General features: G+C 36.3%; 1 protein-coding gene across 1 annotated transcript in view; it reads left to right on the forward strand.

Annotated features, from left to right (window-relative positions):
• LOC145664896 (E3 ubiquitin-protein ligase ZNF598) overlaps nucleotides 1-5,775 on the forward strand; it is a 64,929-nt gene extending 59,154 nt beyond the window's left edge. The window contains exon 7 of the mRNA XM_081731962.1: nucleotides 5,011-5,775. Coding sequence (XP_081588088.1) covers nucleotides 5,011-5,205 — 195 coding nt within the window. The 3' untranslated portion in view covers nucleotides 5,206-5,775. The remainder of the gene's footprint in view (nucleotides 1-5,010) is intronic.
• The last annotated feature ends 14,760 nt before the right edge of the window (nucleotides 5,776-20,535 follow it).

Here is a 20,535-nt window from a genome sequence, read left to right on the forward strand (position 1 = left end):
TAGGTCATGGAATCTTGTTTAACTATAGAGTATACTATAAGAAAGCTATTTAGATAGAAAAATCATGAAAATATAAAAATGCAAAATTTTCGTTTTTTCCCTAAAAATATATCAATTCAAAAAAGATATTTTGCATCTTTAATCCCAAACAATGTTTCTTAAGCACTAAGGAAAAAGTACGGCGACGTTTATCAATATGATACTTTTTTTTTCACAGGAAGTTACTCATATTTGGCAGGGGCATACGTAAAAATAATATTAAAAAAAAAAAAAAAAAAAAATTGGAACGAGCTTGCAGCACGAAACACACATAAAATACGCAAATTTCGCCTAAAGTTATAAAATCTAAAAAAGATTTAAGTTTCGGAGAGGGAATCGGACCCCTTTATAAACACACCCCTATTATCTGGGAACAAACAGACGCGCACACAAAAGAATTTTCGTCTTAAATGTCCATGGTAATTTTCTCGATTTAAAAACCTTATGTTACGAAGATAAAGCAGAATTCCTCCGTTACCCGTTCAAAACGGGATTTTCCTTTATCATCCTCTGCATGAAACACTCGTTTTCATACTGTGCTCTACATACATTTGCATCTTATTGTATTAAAGACTGATTTAAATCAATCCACCCTGATAATAAGCAACCTGAAAATTATTGTGTACACTTTCTTATCGTGTATTAAGAGCGCAGTCATGTTTCTTTGCTTACGTGTTTTAGTTCATTTTCATTTTTTATCTTAAAAACTTAACAGTGCTTAAAATGCCTAGACTAAACAAAAACTGTCTGTCTCAAAAAGGAAATGAAATAGCATATTCTATAGAAAGGCGGTCAATGAGCGGGAGAAGGGCGTACATAGTAACAGTTTCCTGATGGTTTTGCTTGGTGGTTCAAGTTGCAGAGGCAGGATTGAAAATAAAAAGGTGTTTGGTGTTCTTTGTATCCATTGTTCCTGTCAGAGAACAAGCATCTTAGTTTCAAAAATTCCAAGACCACTTAATATATATAATCATCATTGATTTGGGAAGTACCAGGGGCCAAAATTCTTTGCCTTGCTGCAACATTTGGTGGAATGCCTTTTCACTGAGTAACATCGAACGGCAAGTGGTAATAAATCACATGAAAGGTAAAAAGCATATGCAGATAGCTTCGTCCATCTCAATATCAGAAACCGTGCCTTTGTGAATGAAGAAAACAAGCATATGCCTACTTACTTGGAGCGCCATCCATTATGTACCTCATCTGTACAAAATTGTGATAATCTACGATGCAAGTGGGTACGAGTTCAGGGACGAAACAAAGAACTTTACAGGGATTCTTGTAAGAAAATAACACTACAAAAACAGAATTCAAAATATGATGTATTCAAAATATAATACCTTTTGAATAGAACCTTTGTGTGTATTCTTTCCTCATGCCAAACACAAAATACTTAACGACAAAAATCAGTGACTTCTTTACCCCAGTGGAAAAAGGCCCCTTAGACTGAAATGCGTCAAGATCTTCATATTTTTCCATGGTGCTTACTTGGCTCAGGCTCAGTTGACGATGCAGCTAACTTATTTACTGATGTCATACAGGCTGTGATTAAAGATGACGTGCCTTTCCCCGTGGTTTGATGAACTAAAGTGCATACTTCGTAAAAAAAAAAAAAAAAAAAAAAAAAAAAAAAAAAAAAAAAAGTGCATGGAAGCTATGGAAGGATTTCCCCAGTGAATATACTTACAAGAACTTTACATATATTAGCAGACATAGTAAATATCTTATGAAAAGAAAGTATGATGAGTACATTGAACACATCACAATCGGTACAAGTAAAAGCCCTAAGCGTTTCTGGATTCTAATAAACAATCGAAGAAATAGTTCTCGTATACCGACAAAACTGACCTACAAAAATGCGTGTTTAAATGAAGAAGATAGGGCAAAGGTGTTTAATGAGTATTTTGCTAGTAACTTTGCATCATCCCCTCCCCCTACCCTTTTCAACCTCTCTCTTCTGAGTCTTTGTCTTCCATCAGTACCACACCAACTCAAGTACAATCTCTTTTTTTGACATTGCCCCAATAGCGCGCCTTAGGGCAAGATAATATCTACACTTGCTTCCTATGCAGTGTTGCCAGTTCGCTTTCTCAGTCCCTTTCGGATTTACTAAATCGCTGTTTTGCAGAAGGTGTCTCCACCTGTTGGAAGAGAGCTAATATCACTCCTGTTCATAAGTTTGGTAAAAATAAAAATGGAGTGTCCTCCTATCAACCTATTTATCATCACCTCTCTCCTTGTTTGTGAAAAGATAATCAAAAACAGGTTCTTTCAATTGGTTGTTCCATTTATAAACTCCTCCCTACACGGCTTTTTGCCAGGAAAATATTACCAAGTTATCTGTTCTTCAGTCAGATGCTGTGGACAGCACCTCAAAAAATTTTCTCAACTCGACATTTTGTATTTGGACCTGGCTAATGCTTTCGATTCCCTTCCATACCATTTTCTTATATACAAACTCAGTTCTAGATTCAACATGGTACATTACTTTGCTAGAAAACTATCTCATTAATAGGGCACAACGAGTTTCAGTTTCTGGTTATTTTTCTGACCTAACTCCCGTAACTTCTGGAGTTTCTCAAGGCAGTATTCTGGGTCCACTTCTATTCCTATTATACATGGACGATCTGCTTCCTTTGTTCACAAACAGCTATACCAATATTCTTCTATTCGCTGATGATTGCAAACTCTACAGACAAGTTCAGTCACACACAGTACGACGCTCTTGCTCTTCAGTATGATACTTCAATCCTTCTCAACTGGTGTAACTCTTGGAAACTTAGCTTAAACATCGAAAAAATGTGCGCGTGGGTTTCCTCGGGGTTCTCCCGTTTCCTCCCACTTTCTTCATTCCACCATTTCATTCATTACTCATCATCACCGTCTCCTTTAGCCTCACCGGCATAACCGTGGGACGTAAAGCTCAAAGATTTCATTTTCATTTCGAAAAAAACATGCTCCTCTTACGATTTCTATAATAATAATAATAATAAACCATAAACCACATCTACAGAATTGGTCGTAAGAACATAAATCCTGTCACCTCTTTCAGAGATCTTGGTGTTATCATTAACAGTAAGCTTACTTTTGCGGATCATATAAGCATAATCTTATACAGCTATGAGAAAACTGGGATTCCTTTATCGCTTCACTGGCATAAAAAATCCTAATTCCTTAAGTGTGTTCTACTAGTCATATATTGCTCCCACTATTGAGTACTGTTCTTCTGATCTGTGGCCTGCCCTACTCATTAAAAAAAAAAAAAAAAAAAAAAAAAAAAAAAAAAAAAAAAAAAAAAAAAACCAACTGTAATTAATTTCTTTTTAGCCATTGTATCCTACCGATTACCTTACCTCCGAACACTTCCGAAAAATGACGTTCTAAATTCCCTCAATATCAAACCTCCCCTAGTGAAAAACAAAATTTCTGACCTAATATTTCTGCATAAAATTGCAAATTGCCATACAGCATATGAACAGTTATTGAGTCAGATCAATTTTCGCGTACCTGCTAGAACAACATGGTCTAGTGATCTCTTTTACACTCGAGCGGCGAGGATAAATATTGTCCATAAGTCTCTTCTAAACCGAATTGTCGGTACTTATAATCAGTTACAGAAACTGTAGACGTGTTTTCAAATGACTGTATTTTCAGATCCTCTATAAAGAAGCTATTTTTGTAATGTTGCTGTTGTGCTGTATCATCTTGAGGTAACTGGCTTAGTGCTGCATCTGAAACCTATTATAAACAAATAAATAAATAATGACATCAGTGCTGTACTGGTGCTAAAAATATCAAAGTATTCAAACTTATGTTCACAGACAGTGATATTGTCCGCTTCAAGATGACAAAAGAGGATAAACTTTCGCGGTTAAGATTATTATCACCATACTTTAGAAGTGAACTAATTCAGTTGTTGAAGGAAGCATAAATATGCGATTTTGAAGTATCGTGAAAGGGAAAATGCACACCCTTTATTTGACTTCGACGTTTTTAGGGAATTCTATCGCTTCCTGTTCTTTTAATCTCTTTCAGAAAGACGTATTCACCGTTGAGCTCTTGGCCGCTACGTAAACTATATATACTCCCATAACATCAAGTTAAATATCAGGACGTCGCCAAATGATCGTGTAATACTGAAGGAAACTGTAGGTTATTTACGTCGCATGGAACATTTCAAGCTGCAATTAAGGCAGCGAACTGGAGAATTTCGTTGAATTTCTAAGAGCTCTGCATAACTTATTAAACGATGTTCCAACACACGCTATGACGAGTACTCCTATAGAGGCTCAGAAAATTTTCCAGTAAAATTGTGACTGTATTGGCTTGAAAATTTAGTGTTGCTCATTGAGCTATTGACATTCATCCCTGTCTTTTGATGTTTATTCAAGATGTTAGGAAGGGTAAGTTCCGAGCTTTTTGAACTGTCAGTTCGTGCCAGGGGGGGATTATGTTGAAAGAAGATAAAAATGCTTATTCGTAAACTTATATATTTTTAAAGCATTTGCTTCAGAATAAGAACCTTTCAGTACTGAAGATTTCAGACAGACGCTTCTCATATTCTTTATATATATATATATATACACAATACTTTATCGAATGTGATAAAAAAATGTGATGCAAATGTTTGTAACCCATGAACGTATACATCGAATAATATTTTCTATAAATTTTCCTATTACTTCTTTACAACATTTCTACTTTTAAAATTGTGATTTTTTTTTTCCCGGCGGGAGCTATGTAGTTCTGATCCTACATTAAGCTGTAGGTTCACGTCTCATATAGCCTCGCTGCCGAAACGGACATTAAATTCAAAATGAAATCAAATTAAACTTGTGATTTCAGATTAGGGAGTAAAACTACAATAATTAATATAAGTGATAATCGTTTGTGTGTAATTGAGAAAAATGTTGTTAACTGTAATGTAATTATTATTGCACTACGTTATAATTTGTATTGTGATTTTTGCAGGAATTGTGGGAAGTGCATTCTGCAACGAAACCCAAAAGTTCCCTTCGCCAGCAGTTTGAAGTATGTGCAACTTGCCGGCAAGTTCTTTCAGCCTCTGACCTTCGGCATCATATGAGCAATCACGTACTTGAAAACCACTTCCCAGCTTTACCAGTGGCGGCCTCCGGAGAGCCATCAACGTGGGTCAAGAAATGATAATGTACACGTAATCCCAATGTTTCATTTTAACAAGAGATAACCAGTTGCAGCTGTGCTGTGATTCATGTCTATCATATATATAGCAGTAATGAAATATGCAAGGATTTAATGCAAGTGTGTTCTTTAATTAATGCAGGTACAAAAGAAAGAAAAGAAGAAAAAAAAAAGATTAATTCATGTTTGCGAGAAAATATATATTTTTTTCTATACAAAAGCGTAATCAAATACGCGCATGTAGGAGAGTTTTCAAGTTCCTGTGGCATAATTTAAAAAAAAAAATAGAAGCGTTTTATTTTTAAAGAAAAAAAAAAGAACGTACTAATTTACCAGATAAACGCTTTGATTAAATGTTTTCAGTGGTAAGAAAGAAAAAAAAAGTTGCAAGAATTTTTTAAGGGGTATTTCTTTTCTATTTGAATTACCAAATATACAGGAAGGATGATTTGCCTTTTTTTCCATTGGCATGTACAGTGATGAGTTAATATTGTGATAATGCAATGTTCTGTATAGTTATAAATCTTTGACAATTAGAACAAGAATAAAATATATTGTCATGATGTTATAGTAGTTAGTTTTTCCTTTATATCGGGATTAGAATGATACGGGTTTTCATTTTGATTGTTGTGTACAGTGTGATTTAACCTGTAAACGCCCATTGACGCAACTGCTGCGTCGGGGCTTTATACCTCAAGAACTCAGCCCCTAATTAAGGTAGGAAGATTATTTTGGTGCCAATGTATTCCTGAAGGACGTAGCTTTCCACCGATGTTCATTTTACGTATATGGTGGTAGCCATGCGGGGGAGGGAGGGTAGGAGGGTAAAGGTCGTGTTTTTTTCGACGGTTTTTTGGGGGAATTCCCCCCTTGGGGATACATTCATAAAAATTGAAGCAAGAAGTAGGCCACTACATGATAATTTCCTATATTTGTACTTCTTGCTTATATGGGGGAGTGAGAGGGGGCAGTTGGCCAGTTTTTTTTTTTTTTTTTTTTTTTTTTTTTTTTTTTTTTTTTTTATACGTAAATTACATTTATTTTTACGACAGCAGCATTTTGTCAGTGTAGGGTGACTGCAAGGGATGCCAGGGTCCCGCAAAGTCAATTTTTTCATATCTTTTTATGATTTTTTATGTTTCTTCAGCGAATGTGGCGGGAATTGCATGAATGTTACTTCGTTAGAATCTGTGGTCTATTAGCTTTCGAACAGTGTATGAATCATGACTTTCTGATAATTAGGGCCTAGGGGGTTCGCCAGAACCCCCAACGTGGGAGTCTACGAGTTTGTTAAAAGTTCCCCAGCGATCGTCTAAAGGCTTAAAAAAAAATCTACTGCGAGGAAAAATCATAGAACTTGCACACTTTCGCCGTAAGTCTTAGGTTGGTTCCATTGCGTTCTGCCTCGCATGCTATAGATCAGAGTTTTTCAAACTGTGGTTCTCGAGATACGCCTCTTAAATTAAACACTAGTCCAAAAAATAAAATAGACAATGAAGACAGGAAAGTTAAAAACTAAGTGAATCGCGTGTCACACACTGCAGTTGAGAATCTGAAACAGGTTAGATTACATGATGTAATAAGGTAAAAATTATACAATTCTAATACTCTTGATAGCCTTCAGTTATTAAAAAGAGTATTTTCTTTTGTTTATCTATATAAAAATGAAAGTGACTATGTTTGTGACTAAATAACTCTTGAACCAAACGACCTATCTCAATCAAATTTTCAACATAGATGAGGTTGGGGCCTGGGATGTTTATCATTTCACCTCGACGGTGCAACTATAGGGAGGAGAAAACATTTTAAAATGATCGAAAATTACCTATATTAGTGTCGAATGCATAATTTTCGGGGTCGCTGAGATGAATAGTGACATTTCGATGCCGTTTAAATCCAAATTCAGCCTCGCAACTTGAGGGAGAGAGAGATATATAAAAATGATTGAAAATGACCAATATTAGTGTCGAATCCATAGTTTTCGGCGTCGTTGAGACGAACAGTGACACTTCCGATGCCGTTTAAATCCAAATTCAGCATTTTATGTCCAAAATAAAACTTATTCTTCCCGTGCGAAGAACGGATATTCTGCTAGTGCTAATATAAATTAAAGGAATTTTAATATATTATTCTGAAAATATAACTATAATGAACGGATTTCCCGGGTCTAAAGATATAATGAGGTCTGAAATTCATCACAGATTTATAGCACAGTACAGAGACAGCGTTTACGAAGATTCTGCGCTTAAGAGATGATTTTGAGTAACTGATGAGATTGCGTGTGCTCTGCAAGTCAGTTGTGGTTTTGCATGTGTAATTATCCACAACAAATTTGGTTTTCATAAAGTCTTTGCGAGGTAGGTGCTAAGCTTTCCAAAGAGCATAAGCGCAGTCATGTGGAAATCTATCAACACTTACTCGATCCCTGCAATGATAAAACTGTATCCAAACTATTCAATCCACTCATACACACTCCTACATGGTAGAATGCTGTCCCATTGTTATGAATTTCAAACCCTGACATACCTTCAGACCAAAGAAATCTGATGACTGTTCTCTGTCGTTCCTTGATCCACATTGCCAGTGATTCGATCATGGTTACTTTGTAGCAGTAGAAAGGAAAATGAAGCAATTAAGGGTCTTCACTTCAGCGAAATTAAACTACCGCTAATTTTAGAGTTTTTCTGTAATATCTTCAAAACAAAAATATTCCAAAAGCAAAAACGTAGTGAGCTAGACATTTTATTTAGTATGTGATACCGTTATCACAACTCGTCTATCTGCTTTCGATTGAAACTGTAGATAGACTTAGCATTTTTTGCGGGTTCTGTAAATGGCGGCATACCAAAAGCAGGTAAGTGAATTGTGCTAAAGGTATGATATGCAAAATGGTATTGTCTAGTTCACTACGTTTCTGCTTTTCGAATATTTTTGTTTGTTTTGAAGATATTACAGAAAAACTCTAAAATTAGCGGTAGTTTAATTTCGCTGTAGTGAAGACCCTTAAGGACAATCCTTAGAAATATACAGTATGGCAATTAGAAAATGAGATTGGTTCAAGTACAAATGAAGGGCAAGTGAAATTAACTTAACCTCAGTTTATTTAAGTAGAAACTTCCTTTGTCTTCACATAGTGTTGTACGATCCAATAAGTCATGAATGACTTCTGGAAATGAGGGACTATAATGGTGTTCGGATCGGTGTCACTTCTGTCTGGATAGTGAAAACATCGTCAGAAAGCAACTGTACAGAGGTGCTGTTAATTTGAAGGTGTGTGGAATCACAGGACAGGTACGGCGAGTATGCGAGGTGTGATAACACAAAATTTTTTTTTGACTGCACTCCTTTCCACATTTTGTTAAGAAATGCATAAACGAAAGATACATACAGTTTCCGTGTTTTTATTTTATTTTATTTTTTTTTTTTTTAAATCATTATTTGACGAACAATGTTCTTATTCACCTTTCAGGTCTGATATTACTTTGAGTCTTGCATTTCGACCATTCAGAATGATATCCTAAACTGTTTTTAGCATTTTTGTTCTGACGTACCTGCTTGGACCTGAGCGCTAGGCATTTTTCACAAATTCCGTGGTAATGCCGGACTACTTCTTACTGTTTATTTCCGTTAGGTTTTTTTTTTTTTTTTTTTTTTTTTTTTTTTTTTTTTTTTGCCTAAACGCGTACAAAATTTGATATTCACTCTTTGTTCCATTGTTGAAACGGTGACGAGGTATGAACACCAATCTGTACTTAGCCACGTTCCGCGCCACGCTGGCGATCGCACGAACTGAAAATTTCTGCACGTGTTCTTAAGATCAAACACAAGAGTCAGCATTATGAAAAAAATTCCATACCAAAATTAACTTCGCAAGAAAAAGATCAGTTTCGTTTCCTAATTGTTGCAGTGTGTATAAAGAATACAGCACTATAACATGCGAGATCAGAAGGCACTGCGACTAATCTAAAGAGGATTATGGCAAAAGTTCGGATTCATCAGGCAAAAAGAACAAAGATATTAAACCTATTTGACTCCCGCGTCATATAGCCAAAGAATAAGGAAATTCTTGTACAGCTAAATAAAAGTTTTAAGACGCAAAATTTACTTGAGCAAGCTTACCAGGCATCTGCTGACAGTTTGTGGAAGTAATACAACAAGCGTGGATATTTCAGTTGAGGAAAATTTAGCTCTGTGGAATATCTTCCCAAAGTTGTCCCCCCGAAGTTAAGATTTAACTAAATCTCAGCTTTCACGCATTAGAAGACTAGAAGATACATGTGCGAAAAAGCATCATCAGAATGAGAATTATGAACATTTCGTGATACAAGGTACACCCGTAAAGAAACCATTAAAAAAAAAAGGAAAGTACAGTCACCGACAAAAATACTTTAACCGCTGACTACTATAGAATTTCATTAGGTCGGGTCCAGCACTTTTGCTAGTATCACAAACGCCTGGGTGGATACAACCCAACTTAAAACGCAACTTTCTTATGCAGTTGGTAAGTCTGTGAAGCACTGAAAGAGGCTTTTGCTGTGCAATTGATGTACGAAAATATGTATCTTAACTTCATTAATATCTCTTTTTGGAACATGCTGTCCTATCAGTTCCATATATCAAAGACATTATAACACGTTGTGTGTATATATAACTAATCCACGGCGTTTGTTATACCAACACCACTTTACGTCACATGACGACGACGCAAATCAAATTACTGAAATTAGATATCGTAATCTATAGTTTCTCTGCCCGATTGTTGCAGCATAGTGTACTCCTAGCATTACTTACAGCCCCTACTAACATTTAATCATGAAGCTTAAAGTTAGACAATTTGTTCTTAGGTGCTCGTATGTTATTTCAACATAAATTTCCGTTATCTTTTGTCGAGGTCCCAAACATTTTCCTGTTAATAAAATCTGTTACGTATTTTCACAGGGTGCTCCTCATGCAAGATATGAAATCACTGATAACAAAATATTTCTCTTGTCGAATCATGAGAAAGCACCATTATCGCAAGTATAACTTTTATGTTCAAGACAACGTGGAAAATCGGGTTATAAAATCCAGAAGTTTGTATAAATAATGATAAAAATTATAGTGAATATACGAATGCATTCCAACTACTCAAGCAATTTAATAAAACAACAAAACCTTATACGGATGTAATCTTATATATAAAAATGAATGTTAGTAGGTGTGTTTGTCCCGTATAGAAATCCACACCGTTGGAGTGGCATGCATCAAAGTGATTTTATCGAAGAGACTATAATTATAAGAAACCCTAGGCTATATAGAACTTTTTCGTTCGCATCCGAAGTGGGAAGGATAAAACTTTAAAGGAAGAGAGATGGTTTAAAATTGGTGAAAAATAAGATATCCTACAAATTTATTATGTAAGGACTTTGAAACTCGGTATGTAACCTCATTTCTAAAAACAGTTTGACATATACATATGATTTATAATCTGGCAAAAGTACAGGGGGTAGGGACGGGTGACATGTAAAAATAAACCAAAACGATCGAGATTAGTGTCGAATCCTTAGTTTTGGAGTCGCTGAGATGAATAGTAACACACTAGATGCTGTTAAGGTGCAAGTTAAACACTATCGGCATGGGGTGAGGGTAAGAAGCATTAAAAATGTTCAAAATTGCCAATATTAGTGTATAGTTTTCGGTGTCGCAAAGCTGATAGGTGACAATTAACGAGGCCAATGAAGCATAAGGTCGTCAGGAACGTGGATGTCAGCTGGCCCTACAATTGACAGGGGCAGCGCCAAAGGCGTTGCTTGCCATTATTTATTCTACTCTGTTCCATATTTTCTGACAGAAGCAACGTTGAAGGCGTTGCGTATGTCAGTTGGACCGAAATCAACAGTCGCAACGCCCAAGGCATTACTCTTCTTTATTTACTCTACTCAGTTCTTTGTTTTCAAATCTGGTGCATAAACGTTGTTCTCTTCGTGCAACGTTGGTCATTTCAGCAAGTATTCTATATAAATCGTTACAATATTCATTCAGACCAGATCACATTGCCAACTTCGTGGTGAAATTTTTGTGCACCAAGTTGAATAATCTTTTTGTGGCTTTGGTGCACTGAATTCGATAACAGCAAATGAGATGTGTCAGGTAAATAATAATCTTACCGGCCAAGTAAGTCCACCGTAGATGTCAGTGTGCGCCATATTGTGTTCAGACCATTGAAGAGATATTAGAATGATATCAGGGGCGTCGTTTCAGACTTCGCTTGAGGGGGGCAAGAGCACCACCAACATAAGAAGACTTTCACGTTTTGTACTAGTATATTAGTAGTCAATCGATTAAAGTATATGTATTACTCAAACTCTTGGGGGGTGCAATTGCCCCCTCCAGCCCTCCCTAAATGACGCCCCTGAATGATATGCGAGTCATCATGTCGTATCTCGTGTCTCCATGCGCTTAATATAGAGATTACACGAATGTGAAACGAAGTATAGACATGTATAAATACCATATGAGAAAATAATCTAGACCATGACTATACTATTGCTTACAAGCATATTTAAAAGGTTGAATCAACTCAATGTTTCATCTTGCCTGTATCTGTATTTGTTGAATCATCTGGTATATATAGTGCTCTAGTATTACTAATTGATTAGCAATGTGCATTCTTTAGCGCATAACCTGAAGTTGTTCTGAACTACAGGATGGGACAAAAGTTTGAATGATATAACAAATTGGACAGCAGCATTGCATTCCTGATCAAAGAACAGTTTTAAAACATGTTCCGCATGTCTACCTTCCAATTAAAAAAAAAATAAAAAATAAAGTGATATTCAAAAGGGGGATTTCAAGATGGCAGTCGTGGTGGTCACGTGTGCTTTTCAGGTTCCCCCACTCATCATCAATAGCCAATGTGGACTTCTAGCCCAACAGACTTTTCTGTTACAGATCTGTTACCTTACTTTTGGCCCTTAGTTAAAAGTAACGAAATACATGTTTCCGAGTTTTCGGAAATCTGCTAATAGAGTGATTCAGTATTTTCAAAAAAATCCATATTTGAAGGAGAATACGAGGACAATTTATACAATATTAAAATTTCTGGTTTTATATTTATTCCATCTTATTCGTCCAGTACGCAGAGAAAACACTTGTGTTAGTATTGATATAATTTAGCGACCATTTATTTCCTTTACACAATGATTTCCCTCGCATCCATTAGCGTCATATCAAGTTTTGCTTGAGGAGGAGGGCAAGACCTCCGATATACAAAGAGTTTCACATTTTTCGTTTATAATTTTATACTATTGATTAAAATGTACAGCTCACAGATGACGAGAATAATCTTAGCAGAAGTAGTGTGACGTAGGTATGGGTTCGCCCACTTTTCGCACGGGGGTTTCAAATGACACCACGGAATAGCACACAGATAACTACCCGGAGTAGCAGACGACATCTAAGTATAGACCACACCTCAAAAACCGAAAATGGACTTGACCGTGTCGTTGACCTTTCCCCGCTTCCCCTGTTTTAGGGTTCTTCTCGTCATCTGTGAGCTGTATATACATCTCAGAATCAGGGGGATGGGGTGTAACTGCTCACTTGCCCTCCACAAATGACGCCCTGCTTGAACGAAATACTAAAGAATTGATTTCTAGGATGAACATCTTTCCATATTGCTTTTTGTTGAAGAGTAAACATAAGACGTGGACCTACTGTTTAGCCCGTTGGAATCCGAACCACATGAACTCCCACTGGGAATCGAACATACATATCTCACCCCGGAGTACACGATCAAGACAAGAGAAAAAGAACCTGTGACTTCGTTTAATTATATCTATCTACCCATCTGTCTATATAGATAGATAGTAATGTACTATATTACATAACTGATATAATTCTTTTGCATTTAAACCTAATGTTTTTTGCCAATAAAATACACATTCTTTATTTAAAAAAAAAAAGCCTGGGTAGACAGGATTCGAATCCATGTTAAACATTAATACCCGGATCTATTACACTATCCACTAGACCAAGAGCGCATATCAATTGGCCTCTTCTGTTTGTTTCTATTATTATTCTGTTAACGGTGGTTTTCCAGAGGAATTAATCTTGTCATGTAGTATGCCAGTTTTTTTTACTATATACAATATTTGGCAAGATCATTTGGTAGTGAGTCCGGCTTATTTGGTAGTGATTATGGATCGTTATTTGTAACTGAGATATAGTCATGAGTAAAAATACAGTGTAGACGTATAGTATAAAAACTACAGGGCATACAACACGAAACCAACATGCCGTAGGTAGGTATAAAGTATATCCACTAAAAAGCACGAATGCTATCTGTCAGGGCAGGCGACTGTGGGTATACGCACACGAGGTTTAGAACGATTAAGTCACAGTACAATCTCCGGAGCAGTCGATGGATTTGGACGAGATAATAAATGCCATTCGTCCATTTTTATAGATTGATTGAAATATATATATCTCGGGGTGGGGGTGGGGGAGATTTGCCCCAAAGACACCTTTGTTTTTAGGATATATTTATATATATTTTACAATTCTTTTAGGGCATAAATGAATGCATATTTTCAAAGTTTTGCGTCATTGAAATACGAGCCCTAGTAATAACTTTTAATGTTCTGGAGTGTATTATTTTATACAGTGTTAAGTAGGAGACTGTATCTACTGTTCCTGCACTTCTCATGACGATCACAAAGACCTAATAGTGACACATAGTCATAACAGTTACCCATATTTTACTTAATAAACCAAAATGAGTATCTAGAACAACGTATAAATCACTGCTTACAGTTTATAGTTGCTTCACTGAATAAACAATTATCGGGACCCATATCGGGAACAGGTGGAGTTCGATCTCTCCCTCTATTGCTACATACACAAACAAGATAAATCTGATTTCAGTCAATTTCTCATTGCTAATTTTGAAACAAACTTTTGATTTGGTTCTTAGCACAACGATGAAATGAGTATTCGCTTTCTCTGTTACCTCCAGATGAGCGAGATCGTTCACCACACTAAATATATCTATATGAAGGTACACTCAATAATGAATATTCTTAAAGCATTGCTTATTTCTTCGAGTTTTTTCTTTCTACAATTTAGCGCGTGTTTTTCATTTAAGCCCAAAACCTACTGGCGAATTGATAGTTTTAGTCTGTTACAATAGGGTCCCGACATATTTTAGTTCATTTTTCTTAATCAATCTCAAGGGTAGTATGTATCATACTACAGACGTAGCCACTTTTTGATTGTGATCCACCTCAGGTTATGAAAATCTTTTGGCGACCTACCACCACTGGCACTGTACTTTCACTTCTCTTAATTCACTTTTAGGAGGGAAGTCGGAGTTATATTCCTTTTTTTCCCCCCAAGGAAAGTACTCTCTTTTCAAATTACCTTTATCAAATTACCAAGCGTTGCACAACAAACACTCATTTGATATACGAGGAATGATCAGAAAGTAAAGTTACAACGCCTGCAGTGAAACGTGTATATTATTTCATATAACCAATACAGCCAACAGACAGTACATACATAAGGTTATTTTTCGACACAGTCTCCATATCAGTTGAGGCACTTGTCGCATCGTGGGATGAGTTTGAAGATTCTCTTCTGGTAAAACTCCTGTCCTTGCGTGTTCAGCCACGTCACGATTTGTTTCACCTCCTCGTCTGAAGCAAAGCGACGAAGTCCGAGATGCTCCTTCAAGTGCGGAAAAAGGCGAAACTCCCTTGGAGCGAGGTCCGGGTTGTAGGGACGATAATCGATTTCCCAGTGAAACTGCTTCAACAGCGTAGTAGTTCTCTGGGCTGTACGTGAACGTTTTTTCTACCAGCCGCAAACTTTCAACACCACTCTGCGACGTTACAGTCTCTCCTTAAACCTCGACCAGCTGTCCGTGAATTTCAGCCGCGGTTACATGTTTCGCCCACAGAAATCGAATAACTGAGCGGACTTCGCGAAACCAGTTTTCCAAACGAGTCGCCATTTGTGTTTACTGGCGGGTGGCTGAAACTCTGTACGGTTGCCAACTCCATGTGTTACAATTACCACACTCTCCTCATTGCTCTATAACAGAGGAAACTCCAGAAATATCCTCCCTCGTAACAAAGGATAAATGTTCCCATATTTACGAAAATGTTTCCATACTTTTATTCGAAATTATTTTACCTTAATTCAGCGTTTCCCAACCGGTGTGCCGCGGCACACTGGTGTGCCGTGAATGGGCCGCTGGTGTGCCGCGAGGAAATCGAAACAAATTATTAATTCTATAGCAATCAAATTGCAAGACAAAGGAAAAATGTATATTTGTATTTCACATTATTATGAACCTCTACTATGAATCTTCAACTTTAAGTTTCATACCGTGTTACTTTTCTGTACATTTTTAATGTTGAAAAAAATATTTGTTATCATTGTTATGACTATTATTATTTCTTTATTGCTGCAGACTACTTCGTAACTTGAAATTTTAAAATATCATTCAATCCTTTCGACAAAGCAAACATGCATACAAATTACCTACATTTGTGTTTTAAAACTAAAAGAGATTTGTTTGTTCGTTCGTTATTTATTGATCTTTCTTCTTAGTGAAAGGTTGGATACAGTTTTCGAAAAAGAAAGCTGTTTTAAAAACCTGAGTCCAATATTTCATTATAATTGTTTTCTATTTTTAAATTAGAATGAAAAATAGGATTAATTATTTACCACGGGGAAGAACCAGCGATTGAGCTTTCTTCTCTGTGAGAAGATCAGTAATCACAGAAAAAAATGCCACGGTATTATATATATTTACAAAGAATAATAACTATGAGTGTGCCGCGAGAATTCAAGTTACACCCATAGTGTGCCGCAAGAATTCAAGTTACACCCATAGTGTGCCGCAAGTTGAAAAAGGTTGGGAAACGCTGCCTTAATTAAACAAAAAATTGTATAAGATTTCTTTTCAGATATAACTTTTTCAAAAAAGTTTCGCGATGATTAACAGTTTTATTAGCTCTGTTGAACGCGATCGATGGTAATATACAGTTTGTTTTGAAGTGTTTAACTATTTTTTTTTCACTCAAGTAGTATATTCTTTTTTATGTGGTTCAATACTTTTCTTTTGTAATTGTTAATATTATATATATATATATATATATATATATATATATATATATATATATATATATATATATATATATATATATATATATATATATATATATATATATATATATTAAGGAAACAATGTATCGACGTGGTTAAGTGCTCGGAGAAGGCTGCAGAGCCTTAACTTCGCCATGTAAAAGAAGTCATAAATAAATACCTTCACGAGCTTAGTAGGCTATCAAATATACTGTACAGATGTAATCATAATCATAATTTATTGCATCCGTTCATCGTCATACAACGAAATTGGACATGTCATTTATATATATACCAGTATACATAAACATACATACTATTATTACATATAGATTCTTATGGTGTCACTAATTTACTTACTATACATTTAATTTTACGTATACGAATTATTTTCTACATATTCTTCAACCGAGTAAAAGCAATGTTCTATCAAGTACCTTTTAAGTTTGGATCTAAAGCTTCCCGAGTTATCAGATATCCAATTCAGGGTTTGAACTTTGTTCTGGACCAAAACTCCGGATCTGCTGGTCAATAACCCGAGAACCAAAGTCAGCAACGTATTTTATATGACAGCTTGTTAAGATCTATCCCATTTCAAATTTCATTTAATGGGGGCATTTGGTGCAGGGGCGGATCTTGGGGGGGGGGCGCTCGCCCGCAGAAGAGGCAACTTTCTTGTTTTATATATATAAATAAAATCCATCCCAGACTTTGGAGCCCTTAAAAGTAGCATTATGTCAACCCACCGCTCCCCCCCCCAGAAGTCAGTCCTGGATCCGCCCCTGATTTGGTGTCGGGTTACTGATCATCGGGTTACTTTGGGTTGAGTTTAAAATTTGTTAAACTAGTGAATGGAGCGCGCACTTACAATAAATATTTGCTAGAAATCAACGAAGAACGAAGTGTTTTTCCGATATAAGGATGCTTACTAGTTTATTTTGAAATTCTCCGTTGAAAAGCAGTAAAAAAAAAAAAAAAAAAAAAAAATCGGTACAGTCCGCAGGAAAAAAAAAACCCTGCAACATAAGCATGTAAGTTGATTGTGAAACGACGAAATATTTTGCTCCAACATAAGTCAGCACGGGAGGACGCCGAGGTTTCTCCTGGCGTGATTCGTGCCACTTAGACGTTATGTTGATTCCCTGCGCTGTTAGGCGTAGTTTCACAATAAACTTACATGCTCATGTTGCAGGTTTTTGATGCGGACTGTACATTGTTCAGTAAGGTTAAGTTTTTGTGTTGATGATAACCTATCACTCCAAATTTAGCAAATGTGTTTCACTGATCACTTCTTACACCCAAAATATTCCAGCGAAATTTCAACCATAGCTTCATCGCTGAAGTTGGAATTATAGCTTAAACCTTTTGCAGACACTTTTTTTTTTTTTTTTTTCTCCCTAGCAGTAATAGGACAATGACTCTTGTAGTATCGGTTCTTGGGGGACCACCTCTCAAAAGTTCGCCTAACCCTTAGAATCTGAATATTTTTGCTTGGATATGTAACAAGAAACACACGCATCTGACCTAGTGATGTCAACCGGCTCGGCTCGGTTCAACTGAGTCAGCGGCTCGGCTCAGGTGAGCCATCACCTCGAGTCGGCTCAGTTGGGTGAGCTGACTAAGGCGTGAGCCGAGCCGCTCGAGCTGTTGACAACGCTAAATTAAAGTTGCTATCTACTTGCTACGAAATGTTAAAACAAAAGCCCAATTTTCGAAGTTGGATCATTCAAAAAACTAATGAAATAATAGTACAAAATGTAAAAGTTCGAGTACGCCTACAATTATTATTGTTAAGGTGGTGTAACAGCATCTATGTTGTTTCTTAAAGGAACCCTTTGTGTTTATCTAGACTTGTTTCGTTTTATAACTTCCATCTATTTATGAATAACTGAAAAATATTTCTAGGCGAACTTGTATCTTCTTTGTTGTTAATCAGGACAATGCTGCGTCCAACCAGGTCGGCTCGAACCGACTCGGTTGCGATGAGCCATCGGCTTGGCTTAGGTGAGCCATCGGCTTGGCTCGGCCCAAATGAGCCGAGGGCTCAGGCCAGCTGTTTGGTGAGCTGTTGGCTCGGCTCGGTGGTGACTGAGCCGTGAGCCGAGCCGTTGACAACACTAATCTGTCCCCCCTTCCACGTTATTCTAAAATCTGTGCTGATGGTTACAGTAACAATTTAATTGTAAACTGCTGGGACAAGGAATAGTTCAATCTTGAGTCATCCATACAAATGAAACATTTCGAGGGTTATGTGCAGTAGTTAAAATCACTTTCAGGTTTGTTGTTTATCTCTTTAGCAGCACAAATCGCTGCGCAATAAAAATTGGACTTACAAGAATAAAATTCAGTCAATAAAAGCCGATGTGATGCTGGTTGTGGCTTGCACATTCTACAGTTTCAAGTTCATTGGCAATATAAAGTATTTTAGTGCAGTATTGAGGAAAGAAAAAAAAAAAACTTTTGACAGGTTGGAAAACATTTACAAACCACCATTCACATATTTACATAGTAGATGGACAAACTCAAAACGTAAGGAAATCATTGTTTGAATGCTATTACAGTAAAACCTGCCAACTTGGCCACCTGGTTCGTCTTGAACCTGCATTTTCCCATAAAACATTCATTACTCATTACTCTGTAAGTTGGCCACCTGTGTACCTTGGAAGTTGGCCGCATTGAAGCAATGTTTATCCTATGTTGATAATGATAAATTTACCTGCATATCTTGGCCACGCGAATACGTTTTATTTTTCTTAATTCTTTCGTATTCCCGTATGAGAGCCAAATGTTCTGTATTTGCTACTGGAGAAAGAAAAGCATAGATTCCCACGATTTGTTCTTGGAGGTCAATGGCCAGAACACTACCCTGATAAAGGGGTGGTGAAGGAAATGGCGAATAAGAAAACGCACGTACAGGAATTCAGGAAATGGTCGTACGTATTTGTTTACCCTGTTTGTTTTGGTAAAACCATTAGCTATATCGGCTCCTTTCATCAGTGAGTAGCTTTAGTAATTCCGGAAAATTCTCAAGGTTAAAGCTAACCATCTCAATTGTGATTTATTGGCACCTAACTGCTTGTCGAAAGGTAGCGAAGGTTTTGAAATATGAATTCCCTTAAGATTTTCTCAAAACATCTTTTGCTCCAAGGCAAAAACTTTTAGCTCATTAACAAGAGGTAGTTACTATAAAAATAGAATGTGCATATGTGCAAAAATGAATAAAAGACATACGTCTAGAATGAGCAACTATGAATAAATTTATTAGTAACTGCTTTGCTACTTTTCGAAAGGTATCCACAGAAAATATTTGTCACTGTCGAGAAAAAAAAAAAAAAAATCATATAAACTGCATATAAATTATTGAATTTATAATTTTGCTTTTCGTTTTCAATCTGAATAACTCAGTGTGCTACAATATCAATTTCAATAAACTGCGTACATATGTTTCGATATTATGGTTGTGTGATTGTGTTTTCCGTCTGAATAATTCAGTGTACCAGACTAGTTTTCAGGAAGAAAAAGGCACATATATTAAATATACTGTAGTATTTTTTTCTAGTACTGTGTATTGTTATGAATACTCTATATACATTATTTAAAAGTAGCTGTCGTGGTATTGCTTATTAAAATTTTACAATCATGTAATACTAGAAATCCTTTTCTAAAAATACACCAATCACTTATTTTCTGTAAGTTGGCCACCTGTCTAAATTGGCCACTTTTCAATGGAACCGATTGTGGCCAACATAGACAGGTTTCACTGTACCACTCCTCTCAGGAAATATATATGGCTGTTACTGGAAATCACGCTTCCCAATGGAGCAAATAAGAATAAGCTTAATCTCTTTCAGTGAGTGGAATTCTTCTCACCGCCCACGAAACAGTTTATCTACAGTAAACCATCGCATAATCAAAAGCCGAAGCATTACAAATAATGCATTCCCTTCCAACTGTTGAAGTATCAGTACAATCTTGTTAGTATAACTTCCTATAATTCCTACATATCAGACACTTATTGCTAGTTCCACTTTATTCGTAAGAATAGCACTTTAATTATCAGTATTATGATCTTGTTCTCGTACATGGCAGATTCATTCTATTAGTAAATTACGGAGTATTTAGGGATATTTAATTATTACTAAAAATACGGAAGACGCGTACTCTCGACATCTGAACACCGAATCAGTATGAATTTCAATAGGT

Source organism: Thermobia domestica, chromosome 11, assembly GCF_964235325.1.
Source record: "Thermobia domestica chromosome 11, izTheDome1.hap1.1, whole genome shotgun sequence".
NCBI lineage: Eukaryota > Metazoa > Arthropoda > Insecta > Zygentoma > Lepismatidae > Thermobia > Thermobia domestica.